The sequence below is a fragment of the Antennarius striatus genome, chromosome 22, assembly GCF_040054535.1.
Source record: "Antennarius striatus isolate MH-2024 chromosome 22, ASM4005453v1, whole genome shotgun sequence".
NCBI classification, from domain to species: domain Eukaryota; kingdom Metazoa; phylum Chordata; class Actinopteri; order Lophiiformes; family Antennariidae; genus Antennarius; species Antennarius striatus.
Window position 1 is genome coordinate 13,652,720 of NC_090797.1, and position 17,281 is coordinate 13,670,000.

The 17,281-nt window shown below is 41.8% G+C and overlaps 1 protein-coding gene and 2 non-coding genes across 4 annotated transcripts; all 3 read left to right on the top strand.

The window, feature by feature from the left end:
- The first annotated feature begins 665 nt into the window (after positions 1–665).
- trnag-gcc (transfer RNA glycine (anticodon GCC)) lies at positions 666–736 on the top strand. Its single transcript has one exon. It is a non-coding gene; the product is annotated as a tRNA-Gly (tRNA).
- Positions 737–1,150: 414 nt separating this feature from the next.
- trnal-cag (transfer RNA leucine (anticodon CAG)) lies at positions 1,151–1,233 on the top strand. The gene has a single exon. It is a non-coding gene; the product is annotated as a tRNA-Leu (tRNA).
- A 10,276-nt stretch (positions 1,234–11,509) lies between these two features.
- On the top strand, positions 11,510–13,272 carry LOC137589408 (transcription factor 7-like 2). Of its 2 annotated transcripts, none has more exons than XM_068307157.1 (5): positions 11,510–11,788; positions 11,877–11,969; positions 12,202–12,352; positions 12,755–12,930; positions 13,011–13,272. In XM_068307157.1, the coding sequence occupies exons 1-4, from the start codon at positions 11,769–11,771 to the stop codon at positions 12,833–12,835; spliced, it is 345 nt and encodes a 114-aa protein (XP_068163258.1). In that variant the 5' UTR covers positions 11,510–11,768; the 3' UTR covers positions 12,836–12,930; positions 13,011–13,272. The 2 variants fall into 2 exon arrangements, with proteins under 2 accessions (XP_068163258.1, XP_068163259.1); XM_068307158.1 differs by having other exon boundaries at positions 13,016–13,272.
- Positions 13,273–17,281: the final 4,009 nt, after the last annotated feature.

The following is a 17,281-nucleotide window of genomic DNA, read 5'->3' on the forward strand; positions in this document are numbered from 1 at the left end:
GTTTGAACTATTTGCCACTGCAGTCTTCCGATGAGAGGTGAAGCTACCTGTCTTGATTTCACAAACAATCTGTGTCCCTGGGATGTTATTTTGACCCCCAATCTTGTGATTACAATGTTTTGCAGTTAATCTAACTTTGACATGCCCAACCGAGTGTTTTTGTCTTTCGCATGTCATTCACAAGATTTGCTCTTTTTTATTCCTGTCACGACAGTGGGCTGCGCTACCAGCTCGGCTAGCTATCGGTTACCTCCTGGTTTATCAAATGTGGTCCCCTTGTTGGATCATCGCCAGACAGTTTTCAGTGCTTTCCATTAGGTCCAAGGCTCTCACCGTCAAAAACACAGCTATTGCATTGTCAAAGTTATGTTATTGTTCCTTTCCTATCGGCTCTGACACTTGTTTGCAATTGCAGAGATAGCAGTCACCAATAGTCAAGCTACATTACAACGTCAACGTGAATAACGTCCCAAAAGTCTCAATCCAACTAAATGCAGTAAGAGTATTTTACTAAAACTTTGGATTGAGGACTAATCAGGGGATGATCAAACTCCAAAGATTTCAGTCTCTATAGGCCATCAATTTCTATGCAAATGGTCATGACTATGTAGTTGTGGACTGATTTGGATGTGTTTTTGATTAGTCCATGTTATCAGGACTTTGAAGCATTGGTGGTTCAGTGGTAGAATTCTCGCCTGCCACGCGGGAGGCCCGGGTTCGATTCCCGGCCAATGCAAAAGGCCTTTTGACTTAATGGTGTGGGACTGAAAAATAGCTCAACAAGTTGTACTTTGAAGAAATGTGTTTGACGTGACCCATACTGGTACTTTAAACTTTGGCTTAGGTTGTCTCAAATTGTGGACGCAGCGCCGAAACCAACTGTCCAATACACCCAAGAGAAACATTGAGAGTCTCTCAATATGAATACTTGTCTGTACTGGTCCAGCACGTGAAATGCTCCTTTGGAGAAACGGTGTGGTCTTGTGGTGCCATTAGGTGATTGTCATCGTCTCTTGCAGCAGAAACCCATGCCGTATGATGGAACAGTTGAATTTCAGACTGGTGACTTGCATTACAGCTTGAGGATTGTACATTTAAATTTACTATCGATGCGTCTTGGTTTGACGTAGGTGAACTTACACAGCAAGTCGTCAGGATGGCCGAGCGGTCTAAGGCGCTGCGTTCAGGTCGCAGTCTCCCCTGGAGGCGTGGGTTCAAATCCCACTTCTGACAACTGCAGCTTTTCTCCACTGCTCACAGGTCAAAATTACACACAGCATCATGTGGTTAAGCAGAATAGCTGTCCATTTTCACCCACCTGAGTTTCAGTAAGCCATAGAGCCAACCATTGAGTGAACTTGACTTGCAAGTACAGTACATCATGGCAGTAAGAGAGGAGGATGAAGCCATGCACCCATCGTGAGAGGCCTGGGAAACCACGGGCAGCCAATGTAGGGCCTTTATCAGCTCCCTTGCGTTGGGAGTTTTCCAATGAATCGTTTTATTGAGGCTTTGACTATAGACGACGATGTCCCCGAGGTCTTTGCCACGTTACCCTGATAAACAATATGTTTGAACTATTTGCCACTGCAGTCTTCCGATGAGAGGTGAAGCTACCTGTCTTGATTTCACAAACAATCTGTGTCCCTGGGATGTTATTTTGACCCCCAATCTTGTGATTACAATGTTTTGCAGTTAATCTAACTTTGACATGCCCAACCGAGTGTTTTTGTCTTTCGCATGTCATTCACAAGATTTGCTCTTTTTTATTCCTGTCACGACAGTGGGCTGCGCTACCAGCTCGGCTAGCTATCGGTTACCTCCTGGTTTATCAAATGTGGTCCCCTTGTTGGATCATCGCCAGACAGTTTTCAGTGCTTTCCATTAGGTCCAAGGCTCTCACCGTCAAAAACACAGCTATTGCATTGTCAAAGTTATGTTATTGTTCCTTTCCTATCGGCTCTGACACTTGTTTGCAATTGCAGAGATAGCAGTCACCAATAGTCAAGCTACATTACAACGTCAACGTGAATAACGTCCCAAACATCTCAATCCAACTAAATGCAGTAAGAGTATTTTACTAAAACGTTGGATTGAGGACTAATCAGGGGATGATCAAACTCCAAAGATTTCAGTCTCTACAGACCATCAATTTCTATGCAAATGGTCATGACTATGTAGTTGTGGACTGATTTGGATGCGTTTTTGATTAGTCCATGTTATCAGGACTTTGAAGTATTGATGGTTCAGTGGTAGAATTCTTGCCTGCCACGCGGGAGGCCCGGGTTCGATTCCCGGCCAATGCAAAAGGCCTTTTGACTTAATGGTGTGGGACTGAAAAATATCTCAACAAGTTGTACTCTGAAGAAATGTGTTTGACGTGACCCATACTGGTACTTTAAACTTTGGCTTAGGTTGTCTCAAATTGTGGACGCAGCGCCGAAACCAACTATCCAATACACCCAAGAGAAATACTAAGAGTCTCTCAATATGCATACTTGTCTGTACTGGTCCATCACGTGAAATGCTCCTTTGGAGAAACGGTGTGGTCCTGTGGTGCCATTAGGTGATTGTCATCGTCTCTTGCAGCAGAAACCCGTGCCGTATGGTGGAACAGTTGAATTTCAGACTGGTGACTTGCATTACAGCTTGAGGATTGTGCATTGAAATTTACTATCAATGCGTCTATCACTTGCTATCACTTGCAAGTACAGTACATCATGGCAGTAAGAGAGGAGGATGAAGCCATACACCCATCGTGAGAGGCCTGGGAGACCACGGGCAGCCAATGTAGGGCCTTAACCAGCTCCTTTGCGTTGGGAGATTTCCAGTGAGGCTTTGACTATAGACGACGATGTCCCCGAGGTCTTTGCCACATTACCCTGATAAACAATATGTTTGAACTATTTGCCACTGCAGTCTTCCGATGAGAGGTGAAGCTACCTGTTTTGATTTCACAAACATTCTGTGTCCCTGGGATGTTATTTTGTCCCCAGTCTTGTGATTACAATGTTTTGCAGTAAATCCAACTTTGACCTCTGTCACATGTTCACAATTTCAGAGGTAGCACTCACCAGTAGCCAGCGTACAGTACCATGCAACATGAATAATGTCCTAAACATATGATTTCAACTGAGCACAGGTTTAGTTTTACGAAGCAGGTTTAGTGGAAAACCTAGATAAGTTAACCCTGAAATCAGAGAAAACCAGGGTTTTTGGTTCAACAAAGGAAGGTAACTTAACCCAGAGTTAGAGCAGTAACCATGAGCTGTTTCCTTAAGCGAGGTAAACTGAACCACTGAGTTTGTTACTGCAGTATATGACCTTCTGATCGTAACTTGGTCGGGAGCAGGTTTTATTTCACAAACCCAGGGTTTCTTCTGATTTTGTCCCCTTTCACAGCCAGTCATGCTGTTTAATTTCCTTGTTGTGTCGGAGAGTTTTACCGAAGGTCGGTTTTATAAATTTTAGATGCATTTTAGAGGCAAACGTGAGGATCATAAAGATATCCAGACAGTTATCTTTATGATCCATACCGGCTGATCTCCCGACCCATTACACACATCCACAACCTGAGTCATCCTCATATCTGCAGCAGCGCTGCACGTAGCACTCCGTTCAGTTTTTATGTTGTCTTTGCAAACGGTAGTTTTGATAATAATAATAATAATTCAAACTTTATTGATCCCCAGAGGGGAAATTCTCTTTTCACTCTCAGTACATGCATATTTGTGTTAGTTTTTAGCACATCACACAGTATTGTGAACAAGGCCCCTGAAACACAGCACACTAGGGGCCTGTAATCATGCAGTTAGTCCAGGGGAGGAAGAGTGACAGGTCATGCACGGAGGTCGCGCCCCAAATGAGCAGCTTGTGGTGGGGACGGCACCTTGGCAGTGGCTGGGAGGTGAGCTGACACCTCCCACTGTCAGCTCACACTCCAAAGGATGTCATGGCGGGAGCAGGATTAGGATTTCCCAATGTAAATGGCTGCTTAGATGGTACCCACATTCCCATTATACCCATCAAGGTACATACAGACTAACAACTGTTTCACAATGTTTAAGACTGCATCATAAATAAACTAACATCTGTCCAGATCATGTGTGATGCTGCAGACTACATTTCTGATGTGGAGGCAAAGTGTTCTGGGTCGGGTCCTGACCCACGGATGTATGATGAGTCTTACCTGAGCAGACTGTGCTGTGGTCAGTAACCTAAAGATCTGCACAATAATTCACTTGTCTCCATCTTTAATCCACTCTAATGAATCCACTATACATCACAGGAGAGTTTGATGGCTTTTTGCTGGGGGACAGGGGTTACCTATAACGACCTAGGCTGCTGACCCCTAACACTGACCCAGGCCCCAACAGAACTTCAACTGGATTCACTGTAGAGCGAGAGTCTGGGTGGAGATGACCATAGGCCTGCTGAAAACCCATTTCCAGTGCCTACGTCACCTCAGGATGATTCCTGCTATCCAGGATGGCAGAGCAGTGACAGACACCATCTGCAAGAATCATTTGAGAGTCTTAGCAGATAATAAAGACACACAATACACATTTGTTTTGGTCATCTTTATTTCTTACAAATACAAAGGTAGTTTATGCATTCTCCCAATAGTTAGCATGATTCACCTGTGACCATCACCTACCTCTAATTATATACCTGTAGAGGTTTGGAAGTGTCTAGGAGAGGTGGCAGTAGTTTCTGACTGGGTTGTTCAACAGGATCTTAGATAGTGAGAAGATGCCAGAGGACTGGAGAAGTGTGCAGGTGCCCATTTTTAAGAATAAGGAGATGTGCAGAGTTGTGGCAACTACAGAGGAAAAAAGCTGATGAGCCATGCAATGAAGTTATGGGAAAGAGTAGTGGAAGCTAGACTAAGGGCAGAAGTGAGCATTTGTGAGCAGGAGTATGGTTTCATGCCAAAAAAAGAGTACTACAGATGTAGTATTTGCTTTGAAGATGTTGATAGAGAAGTACAGAGAAGGCCAGAGGGAGCTGCTTTGTGTTTTTGTAGATCTGGAGAAAGCTTATGACAGGGTGCCCAGAGAGGAACTGTGGTATTGTATGAGGAAGTCTGGAGTGGCAGAGAAGTATGTTAGAGCAGTGCAGGACATGTATGAGGACTGTAAGACAGTGGTGAGGTGTGCTGTAGGTGTGACAGAGGAGTTCAAGGTGGAGGTGGGACTGCATCAGGGATCAGCTCTGAGCCCCTTCTTGTTCGCTATGGTGATGGACAGGCTGACAAAGTCATGGACTTTGATGTTTGCAGATGACATTGTGATCTGTAGTGAAAGCAGGGAACAGGTGGAAGAGAAGATAGAGAGGTGGAGGTTTGTCCTGGAAAGGAGAGGAATGAAGGTTAGCCGCAGTAAGACAGAGTACATGTGTGTGAATGAGAGGGACCCAAGTGGAAGAGTGAGGTTACAGGGAGAAGAGATCGAGAAGGTGGAGGATTTTAAGTAGAGTAGTACTTAAAGCTGAAAGGAAAAGAAGAAGATACTAACGCACATCATACTGCCACAATATGAAGGGTTTGATACCTTATTTATTACACCATTGTTCATACCTTTTTATATTGTACCTATCTGTTTATTGTATATTTTAGTATCTAGTGTTGGCTTTGTGTTTATTAGGTCTGGTTTTTCTTTTTGCTCTTTGCACTGTTTTTCCTTTTTGTGCACCAATCCTGCTTTATGTGTTTTCAATTGCCACATGGGCATTAATAAAGTTTTTGAAATGAATTGAATTACCGGTAATTCACAGCAGTTTCTTCCATCTCCTGTCAGTTGCAATGAGTTACACACAGCTGCTGGTGATTGGCTGATTCGGTCTGGCTTGTGATTGGTGGATTCCACTTGACTCCACCCACACTGACTGCATTTTTGTAACACCTCAAGTGATTTCAATCATTCAGTGTCAGTGAGGCCAAGACTGTAAGCCAACAAAACTGCAGGATATCAGGGCATCATTGAAAAGAACACTAGAGCATCAAACTGGGAAAAATGATTATTTAAAACCTGATATTTATTTTGTTTTGAACAACACATTTGAAACAAACAAACAACAAAAGAAAAAACAGTTAAATTGTCAACCGACATCCAGCCAGTATAGTAAGTCATGATTCTTGTACTAATAATGCAAAATTAACATATCAAATTAATTGATATTAATTTGTATGGTCACGTGCATGCAGGCCTCCAAATTGGATGCAAAGGATGATGGTAGAGTGGTGGGCAGTTCCTTCCTGGTTTGCCCCCAATGAGCAAGGAGTGGTGCCTTGCTCAAGGGCAACTTGGCAGCGCTCAGAAGTGAACTGCCACCTCTCCAACTACCAATTCACACTCCAATTTTTTTGGTCCACAGGCAAATCTTGAACCGGCCACCCTATGGTCCCCAGCCCAAGACCAAGCAGACTGAACTACTGCTGCCCCTTACAAAAGTTTGAGGTCCCCGAGATGCACCTGCATAACAGACATAACAGGTCTACGACAATATATGTTTAAAATTTGAAGTGGGTCATTAGTCACATTGTGAGAAACCCGTCTCAGTTCAGCCTATCCTAATTTAGTTTGTTCTGTTAATAATTGTGATTAATAAATAAAATCATAAATGTGCCTGTCCTCCACAAATCCACCTTTTCTGCATGAGATTAATGGTACAACCATAACATCCAAGTGTTTCTTCATATGTAACGGCATCCAGCACAGAAAAAATTCAACCTTCTGTCCACCTTAGCTGTTCATTCAGAACAAAAGGCCTTTCACATATTTCTAACCAGTGACATATTTTATATTTAAAGTCCAAACATGATTTAACTATAGGTGGAACATAAATGTAGTGAAATGTACCAAGTATGAGCCAACTTTGGTGTCTTTATGTTTTACAGGTATTTGGACAAAGAGCTTCTGGAGTTTATATCACAGCTTGAGTTAACTCCTGTGGACACACTGGATGATACACCCTTGCCTACACCTCTTACGCTCAACGCTGCTCCTGGAACAGTTCAAAGTGAGAATGGAGAAGGTTCCAGGTGCAGTATATCAGAAGCAGCTAGCGAAATGTTGGAGCAGGGAACACTGGATGTCACTGGAACACTGAACCTGTTGGATCGTTGGTTTGATGAGAACTTCCCAACAGTTGATTTCAGCGCTCCACCTTCTGACACTCCACCTCAGAACATGTGTCAGGGTTCTACAGTGGATGACCCAACAGCAGTGGCCATCAGTAGCCCTGCTGCCACAGAAACAGAGAAAATACCTTTTTATTTTTATTTTTTTCTGCTTCTTTTGTTTTTGTTTTTTTTTAGGGTTTTTTGTCTGCATGTATTGTCATTATTCAACTTTTTATGAAATTAATGGATGTTTTAGTCTTACAGCAAAATTTTTGTATTTATTCATTTCTTTTTATATTTTATTGCATGCATGTGACCCATCCATGCCCTTTCTGGGATCTAAGTTCCATCTATCCATTTCCTGTCATCGCTTCATCTGCTGGAGCCTATCCCAGCTGGCTTAGGGTGTGAGGCGGGGAAAACTTCAGGCGTGACGCCAGTGTACTACAAGAGCCACACAGAGACACAGACAACCACACACACACAAACTCACACCTACAGTCAATTTGGGACCGGCCAATTAACGTGAAACACATGTTTTTGGTTGTCAATCTTGATTTGATTTTCCTATTATGAGCCAGAGAGGGAAGTGATGCACCTCTGTTATTTAAGGGTAAAACCAGAAGGAAACAGAGAGAGATGACACACACGGAGGAGAGGGAGGACTAACAGGCAATGCTGTAAGAGTGGAAGAAATTTGAGTTGTTTAATTATCTTTCACAACCAACACCTTAATACCCAATGGTATAAAACACATGAGTAGTGGAGTTCCTGACAGTATAGAATAGGCCACCAGAGGAAAACAGTGCAGAAGGAAGATAGAGTGCATGAGATTGTGATGTCTTAATAGAGACTCATCACCTTCTGACGGGACCCAACAGTTCTCAACAATTGGACTTGACAGGAGCTGGTAAGCCAAGAACAAACATGCATGTGTGATGGAAACCAAAGTCCAGATTGGCTACCAGAACCCAGCAGGACCAGGCTAGCGTAGCACCCCAACCCTGGGCAGCTGGGGGCAACCAGAAGGCATCACCCGAACAGCCACTGGGGCGCCGAAGACCATGCAGACCCAGAGATTATGAGGACCAAGGCGCCTGGGACAACCCCACGGGGCACGGGGTAAGGAGGCCTTGTTGTTGCTGCTCCTCCATGGAACTACTCCGTATGCCAGTCAAAAAAAATTTTGTTCCGTGCACTTCCATCCTGAGAAAGCCTTTCTCTAGTTTTAGTTCAGACCAATGATTTAATCACAATCATCTGTTCATTCCTTTGTACACATATAATATCCATGGAAACATCTCTGCATAAATCATGATTCTAATCACTAATGAATATTAATGTCCAGTCCAGCACAGACAAACTTTGACACATGTTATGTGTTGTTGGACTCCTCTCCACGCTTCTGTGTGTAACCGGGATGAAAGTCTAATATGGTAAAATGCAATGGTTATTTCATGTTCATCATTAATATTGGTTATTTTGTTATTAATTATTAATATTTAATGGTTATTTTATGTTTATTAACATAAAGTTATGTTTATTAATATATGAAAGTCCATTAGGTTCCCACACTAGTAGAGGTAAGATTTTGTGCCCGAATCCGAGTTCGGGCCCGACCCGACCTGAAATTCGGGTCGGGTTGGGCTCAGAAAGCCAACAATTACTTTCGGGTCAGATCGGGCTTTAACACCGTCGGGCTCAAGTCGAGTCGGGCTGAATTTTTTTTTTTTGACTCGGGTTCGGACTTAAGATCCAGCCCGAACTTTTTCAATAAATAAGTATTTATATATTATGTATCTCAAATGATCTATGAGTATTAAACTAAGGGGTACCCTTAAATAATTTAGGTAAAACAGAGAAGGCGAGGTATAAGAATCATTCATCTACTATACCTGCTCAGTTCCCTCCGTGCTTCAGATATATTTTTTCCTGTCACTTTACCTTTCCGATCATATAAGCGCTGAAAGTAGAGGTAAGATCTTTAGCCCGAATCCAAGCCCGAAATTCGGGCCGGTTCGGGCTCAACATGTCAATAATTACAGTCGGGTTTTAATACCGTCAGGCACGGTTCGGGTCGGGCTGGATTTTTTAGGCCCGATCTTACTTCTACACACTAGTGTGTAACTTCTGGTCACATGGAGTTGCGAAATCACGCACTCACCTGTGGGGCCGCGGCTGGCCAATGGCGTCACCCCAATAAAAAGCCAGCGAAGAAGATGGCGTGGAGAGAGGGAGGGAGAGAGCAGGAAGCGCCAAGAGCATCCGACGTAATTAATCAACCAGATTAGCCCGCAGGCTAACGCTTGGTGATCTGACTTTAAATTATAAAGAAAAGTGAAGAGACGTACGTGGTGGAGCTTCTACGGACAACGACCCGCAGGAGCGGTAAGTTGGTCGCATGGTGCATTGGATATTTTCTGGACTTGGTCAGAGTCCCTGTGAGGACACAATCAAATTAATGGTGAGCTAGGACCCTGACTTGGAGCCGAGACACCCTTGTGAAAAGCCTCACCTGGTCTGGTAGGATGCTCTGGAAGCCTGGTCCCCCACCTCACCATGTCACACACATGCACGACTATGCACCTTACAGCTTCTTGCCAATGGACAATTAACAGCTTGGACTTTACAATTCAGGCGTACATGTTTGACAATTACAGTGTGTTTATTTATGGATTGAATATTGGGTGTGCTTTTACCTGATTTTGAATGTTATGATGCATCAGAAATGTTAAGTGCACTTTAACTGTTTATTTAATTCATTCTGCAGATTGTAAATATTGGGTTTCACTGTATATACAGTATATTGTCACACGTTAATACATGGTACCAACTGCATTGGAAGTACTGTGTGTATGTGGTTCATTGTGCCATTACCTCCAAGAGGTGAATCTAACAGCTGATTGACTTAGTCCCAAATGCTAATACCTTTTAAATAATGTAGCCGGGGTACTTGCAACATGTGTTAACCTGAGCTCTACCATGTGTTTAAGGTGTCATACAAGGAATCAGCATCACAACCGTGCCTATGTCAAGAAGCCACAAAATGCATTCATGTTGTTCTTGAAGGAGCAAAGGCCATATGTCCATCCAGACATCCTGCGCCAAGGGGGAGTGGTGTTGTGCATATATTTCTGAGATAAAAGTTAACAGACTTTTAGTTCTGGACATTTGAGTCTCTCAAGATTGTGAAGCCATCTCATTTCTTCAGCATTTTGTTGCATGAGCTACAACACAAATGGACCAGTGTCTTGGAGAGGTCTTCTCAGCTGAAGTGGCTGGTAACTACACTCCTGCTGCTCCTCCACAGCACCTGGAGGGTTACTGGTCTGTCTCCAACACCCCAACAGCACCAATGCTTGGAAACTTTTCAGCAGCTGCTCTGCAAACAGTTAGGCCATACAATCCTCCATTCATTTTCCCAAAATGAATTTTCTTTTTCCAAGTATAAATTGTAAGATATAATCCTGTCCTCTTGTGGACCGGTGACATCTTATCACCTGTTCTGTTAGTACAGTCAGACTCCAGACATCCCAGTGGCTGGGCTTGCACTAGGAGGTAGTATGACTAAGCCACTGTGGCTCAGTGTAAAAGAATTGAGCAAGCCATAAAAAGCCACATTCTGTGTCCAAGTCAGTGGCGCAGTGCGCGGACGACCACCGCTCGTTGCAGGGGACGTGGGGGGGGAGGGTGTTTTCCTGCATTCTGGTGCATTCTGAGGACAAAATCTTCCATTCAGTTTACCAACAAAAATACACTAAAGTCAACAGTTCAAGCTTAAATATCTTTATTTCTGTCCTACTTTATGCAGGTATGAATGTGAGATTCAACAACTGAAAACTTGCATTCACTATGTGAAGATACAGTCATACAAAATATTACTCAATGGTTACTTGTAAGTTTTACTTAGACTAGAAGACATTTTAACTTTGACCGCCAACACCACCATTGGTATGCCATAGTTTTGTTTTTGTTTTGTTTTTTAATTCAACAACATGATTTTTCATTTCAATTTAAAAAGGCATGAAAAATAGCAAGCGAGGTGAATACATATTTACATGCATCGCTGGTTATTCCTGCTGGTCATAGCTATCAAAAGTCTAAGACTACAAACAAGTATTGATAATATCTTTCATTTACCTTCTGATCGGTCTGTCACCACTCCTCCCCCCTCTCAGCATTCACCATTTGTTTATTAATGAGGACTTTAACACAAACACTACTAGAAAACACTGGATTCTTCTGATCGAGCGTCCTCGCCTTGTTGTACACAAACTCGCGGGTTCAGCTTGTAAAAAAACAATATTTTGTTTTTCATTGGACGAGAGGAGGTCATGACCCGAGTGCTATTTCCGTCGGCATGCGGAAATAGCGGCGATAGCGCCGCTGGCTACCGGAAATAGCGGAGATAGCGCCGCTCGCTAGCGGAAATAGCGGCGCTAGCGCCGTTCGCTAGCGGAAATAGCGAGCGCCGCTCGCTAGCGACAAAGTTTTAAGTTTTAGCCTTTTTTCCGTAAAAATAAGAACGCCATTGTGGCTACACAGTCTAAAAACCTTGTAGCCAATCTGGAATTTACTTCGCCTATGGCGAACGGCTAGCGGAAGCCCAGCAGTGGGGAGGATCCCTGAGAGCTCGCAGTACTCCATGGAATTTGTTGGGATGCTGTACGCGACACTCACGTGATGATTGTGGTGATTGAAAGTCTTTGTCACTTTGTTTCTTTGATCTAATGTGTGTCTTTTCTCTGTGAAGGAACGGACTACCAGTGTACAGATACCCACAGGTCTCAACCAACTCTGATGTTGCTGCTCCTCCAAAGAACTACTCCGTATACCAGTCAAAAAAGTAGTTTTTGGACTCTTATCCTGAAGAAACTTTTCTCTAGTGTTAATTCAGACTCATGTTCGTTCCTTTGATTTCTATTCATGCATGCATCTTTGCATGAATCATGATTCTAATCACTAATGGATATTAATGTCTAGTTGATCATAGGCAAGGTTAACTCTTACACATGCTTTGTGTCGTTGGGCTTCTCTCCACACTTCTGTGTTAACCTGAGCTCTACCATGTGTTTAAGGTGTCATACAAGGAATCAGCATCACAACCATCCCTATGTCAAGAAGCCACCAAATGCCTTCATGTTGTTCTTGAAGGAGCAAAGGCCATATGTCCACCCTAACATCCAGCGCCAAGGGAGTGGTGTTGTGAATAAAGTTCTGGGACGGAAGGTAACAGACATTTATTTCTGTATATTTGAGATTCTCAAACTTGCGAAGCCATCTTATTTCTTCAGCATTTTGTTGCATGAGCTACATCACAAATGCTGCTACTGTTATCTAGAGGCCCCAAACACTTTTGCATATACTTTAAAAGGTATGAGAAAATACCAGCAAAATGAAGACTGAGTGTAGACGGAAGGCTCTGTCTGTGTCTATCTGTATTTTTAAGCATGAATGATCCTTTATTGTTAGGGTAGCATCATTACTGTTCATGTGTTCCTGCTCATGTCAGCTTGACAGTGTGTTGTTGTGTTATGACTAACAGTGTTAGGGACAGAGAACACATTCCAGTGGACATCTATATGTGTCTGTCCACAGTGGACATCTATCTCTATACGTCTCTGTCCACAGTGGACGTCTCTGCCAAAGGAGGAGCGGGACAAATATTACAGAGAAGCCTGGACAGCAAGAGAGGAACACATGAACGTTTAATATTACAATTTAAAATTCCCAGGTGGGGATAAATAAAGTATATTTTATCTCATCCTTTGAAACAACATCCTGACTGGTCAGCTATGCACAACCATGTAAGTACACACACACATACACACCCACACAGTTTGTCTGTGCTGAAATCATGACATTACATGGGGTTTTTTCTGTGCAGGGCAGGAAGATGCCCAGAAATCGATGCTGTCGTCCTTCTTTCACCGTTCAGAACCATCCATCAGTGTCAACTGGTGACTCTCTGGACCCAGACTTTTAAATTTAGGGACTTTGGGAGAACAGAGGTGTTGGAATGAGTAGCCTGACTCCTCCATAATCAGTATTGTCTATGTAAATGTAAATATTCTGTTCTAGAAATATTCAGCAAGTCGTTTTCTTCCCATAAATGTATTTTTTCATATATTAAACATAACCACATTTTGCACATTTGTCCAGTCATGTGTCAAACGTCCTCAGCTGGCATTAAGTGTCAACACAGACGAGTAGTTCTATAATGCTTTTGCTTTTAGATCTTCTAGCTGTCTTTGACATGGCAGACTACTCTCATCTCTAGCCCTAGAGCTAGACTCTTTGTCTGGGGATCGGGTCGTCAAGCCCCATGCTGACGACTGCCACCTAGTCCACACTGCATCCGTCCCATACTGTTTCTCGGTGGGTGGTGAGTCCACCCACATTGGGCCCACATCGTCCTTTCGCGCTGAGCCCGTCCGCTCCCCGTGGACAGAGGCCCGGCCACCATGCGCTCGCATACGAGCCCCCACCCTGGGCCTGGCTCCATGGTGGGCCCCCGGTTGTGCCATACTGGGCGATGTCATGGTGCTTGATGTTTTTGTCATCATAGGGGTTTTGGTACTATTCTTAGAGTGGCCCGTCACCCAGGACCTGATTGCCAAGGGAGACCCTATTAGGAGCATAAAGCCCCTGACAACATAGCTCCTGGGATCATTCAGACGCTCAAAGTCGCCCACCACGATAAGGTTCGATTCCTTACGCCATATTGTTCACGTGATTCCTTCTGGCTAATGCGCCATGATTGGTTGGTCGCTAGATTGTCAGGTAGTGGGTGGAGTTGGTGACAACGTGACACTTTTCAAGTGAGCTTATTCAAATAAATAGGTGGAGAGATGTACCCATCAGAATGAATGAAGTGTCCAGCCCCGACACAACTCCAACTTTGTCATTCTTCAACATTTTTTATAAGAATCTGCTGATTCTGACTGGAATCCATGCAATCTTCAACTTTAACAGGAATCCCAGGACCTGCACTTGACCACACAGCCCCACAACATGATGGAACCACTTCCACATTTTAGTGTGGGGTGGTATGCAAGGTGTTTTTCATCCACCGTGATTAGCATGTAGCTTACCTTCAGAGTGAGGAAGAGGAGGAGGACGAAGGAATTCATGTCGGTCAGAGTCAAGAGTTGTCATCAGAGATAGTTACCAGTACAGTAATACTTCTGTACTTGACCATAATCCGTTCTGAGGTGGTGGTTGAGCACCGATTTGTTCGACCACCAAAACCAATTTTCCCATAAGAAATAATGGAAAGTATTTTAATCCGTTCTTACCAATTAGAAAAATACCTAAAATATTATAAGAACGTGTATCTAAACAACAATGAATACATAAATGTGCACAAGCAGTACATGATAAAGATAAAGCATTATAAACCATTTTGTATAATTTAGTTACGTTTTGGAGAGTGGTTGATGACACTAGCGTCATCATGGAAGGGGAATCCCCTTCCATGATGACGTTAGGCAACGCGCCTTCAGGGGTTTTCTCCCTTCTCTCTCTCTTCTGTGGAGGTGAATCTGGCTGGGCAGTAGCCTTCCTCTTTTCTTTAAGAAGGAACCTGTCCATTGTCAGTTGCTTCTGCTTCAAGATAGTGGAAATGGTTGACTTTGCCATTTCGTACTGCGACGCGAGGTCGGACACTCGTACACCACTTTCATATTTTGCTATAATTTCCGTACGTCTTTGCGTACGTAATTTGCATACGTGTTACTCCGCTGGCGGTCTGAGTCGAACTGACGCTTACCCGCTGGCCGAGGAGCGCGTTCGGGTCGACTCGGCTAGTCGAGTACCGAAAATCTGTTCGGGGTCCGATACATTTTCTACTCGAATTTTTTGGTCGAGCACCGATTTGGTCGAGTATAGAGGCGGTCGAGTACAGAGGTATTACTGTACTACTATCTTCTCTAGCTTTGCTATATCATCCACGATAACATTGACAACAACAAACAGCAAGAACAGGGGAAGATGAATGTTGGAGCTGCGCGGACAAAGCGGTGCTGCCCCCCAGGGATTGTGGCAGAAAGCTGAACTGCAAGAAGTAGTTGGACATGTGTTTGTTCATGTCTCTGAACGTTCGTAAGTCAAATGTTCATAAGATGAGGAAGAAGAAGAGGGGATCAACACATCAACATTTCAATTTTCACTTAATGTATAGCGTCGCCTGCTGGCTTAAGGAAGTAATCCGTGTCAGATGGCCATTGCAACTGACAATGGCGGTTGCCGTTGTAACTGCCCTAGTCAGTTGCAATGGCAGTTACACAGTTGATGGTGATTGGCTCATTCAGTTTCACCTGGCTTCTGATTGGTGGATTCCACTTGACTCCACCCACATTGACTGTATTAACATAACACCTAAAGTGATTTGAGTCAGTGAGGCCAAGACTGTCGGCCAACAACCTGCAGGATATCACAGCATCATTGAGAAGAGCATCAAACTGGGAAAGCTGATTAATTAAAACCTGATATTTATTTTGTTTTGAAAAACACATTTGAAACATATTAACAAATAAATAGCGAAAGAAGAGGAAGTTGAATTGTCAACCAACATGCAGCCAATACAGTAAGTCTTGACTCTTGTACTACTAACGTAAAAGTTAGTATAACAAATCAATATTACTCCAAATTTGCAGTTAAATGTTCACATATTTAGATTCATCACACACAAAAGATTTTCATGACTTTGGTCTTAATATTGAGAATTATTATTATTATCATTATTTATTCATTCACTTATTCATCGTGTACCGCTTCATCCGCTGTGGGGGGTCGCGGGGAGCTAAAGCCTATCCCAGCTGACTGAGGGCGTGAGGCATGGATAACACTGGGTGATTATTATTATTATTATTATTATTATTATTATTATTATTATTATTAATATTATTATTATTTTATTTTTATTATTTTATTTTTAGCTTTTCAGCTAACTAGGTTTTGAACTATGTTTTTAAACTAAGTTTTTGAATTAACCAACTAGTCCACTAGGTTTTGAAGAAACTAGGTTCTAAACTACCAAATTTTTGAACTAACTAGGCTATAAACTAATTAGTTTTTTTGAACTAACTAACTAGATTTTAAACTAAGTTTGGAACAACTCACTAGGTCTTGAGTAATTCTTTTTTTTTTTAAGTCTATGTTAATTATGTTCTTACTGAATTATTATTTATGTTTACACTGTTTTATGTTTACACTGTTAATGTTAAATTATTTAATTCTTTAATTATTATTGTTATTAACTAGATTTTTGAATAAACTACATTCTAAAGAAGTAGTTTTTAAACTAAGTAACTACATTTTAACAATTTTGGAACTAACTAGGTTTGAAACTAATTAGTTTTTGAACTAACAAACCAACTAGGTTTTTAAACTAACCAGGATTTTGAACTAACGAATTAGGGTTTTTTACTGGGTTTTTTTTACTAGGTTTTTAAAATAAATATTTATTTAATTATTTATTTAATTTTTGAACTGACGAGGTTTTCAAACTAACTAGGTTTTGAATTAGGTTTTAAACTAAACTAATTAGGTTTTTAAACTAACTAGATTTTGAACTAACAAACTAAATTTTAAACTATTTTTTGAACTATGTTTTTGAACTAACTACATTTTACTATTATTATTTTTATCATTAATTTTTAATTCATTCATCCTCTACTGCTTCATCCATTGTGGCGGGTCACGGGGAGCTGGAACCTATCCCAGCTGACTGAGGGATTGAGGCGGGGTAAACTCCAGCCAATTATTATTATTATTATTATTATTATTATTATTATTATTATTATTATTATTATTATTATTATTATTATTGAACAAAGTAGGTTTTAAACTAACTAGTTTCTGAACTAACTAGTTTTTGAAGTAAATAGGTTTTAAACTGACTATATTTTGAACTAACTAGGTGTTTAAACTAATTAGTTTTTTGAACAAACTAACTAGGTTACACTAGCTAAGTTTGGAACAACTAGGTCTTGAGTAATTCTTTTTTTAAAAGTGTATGTTAATTATGTTACTATTAAATTATTATTTATGTTTACACTGTCTTATGTTTATACTGTTAATGTTAAATTATTTAATTCCTAAATTATTATTGTTATTAACTAGATTTCTTAATACACTACATTTTAACAAATTTGG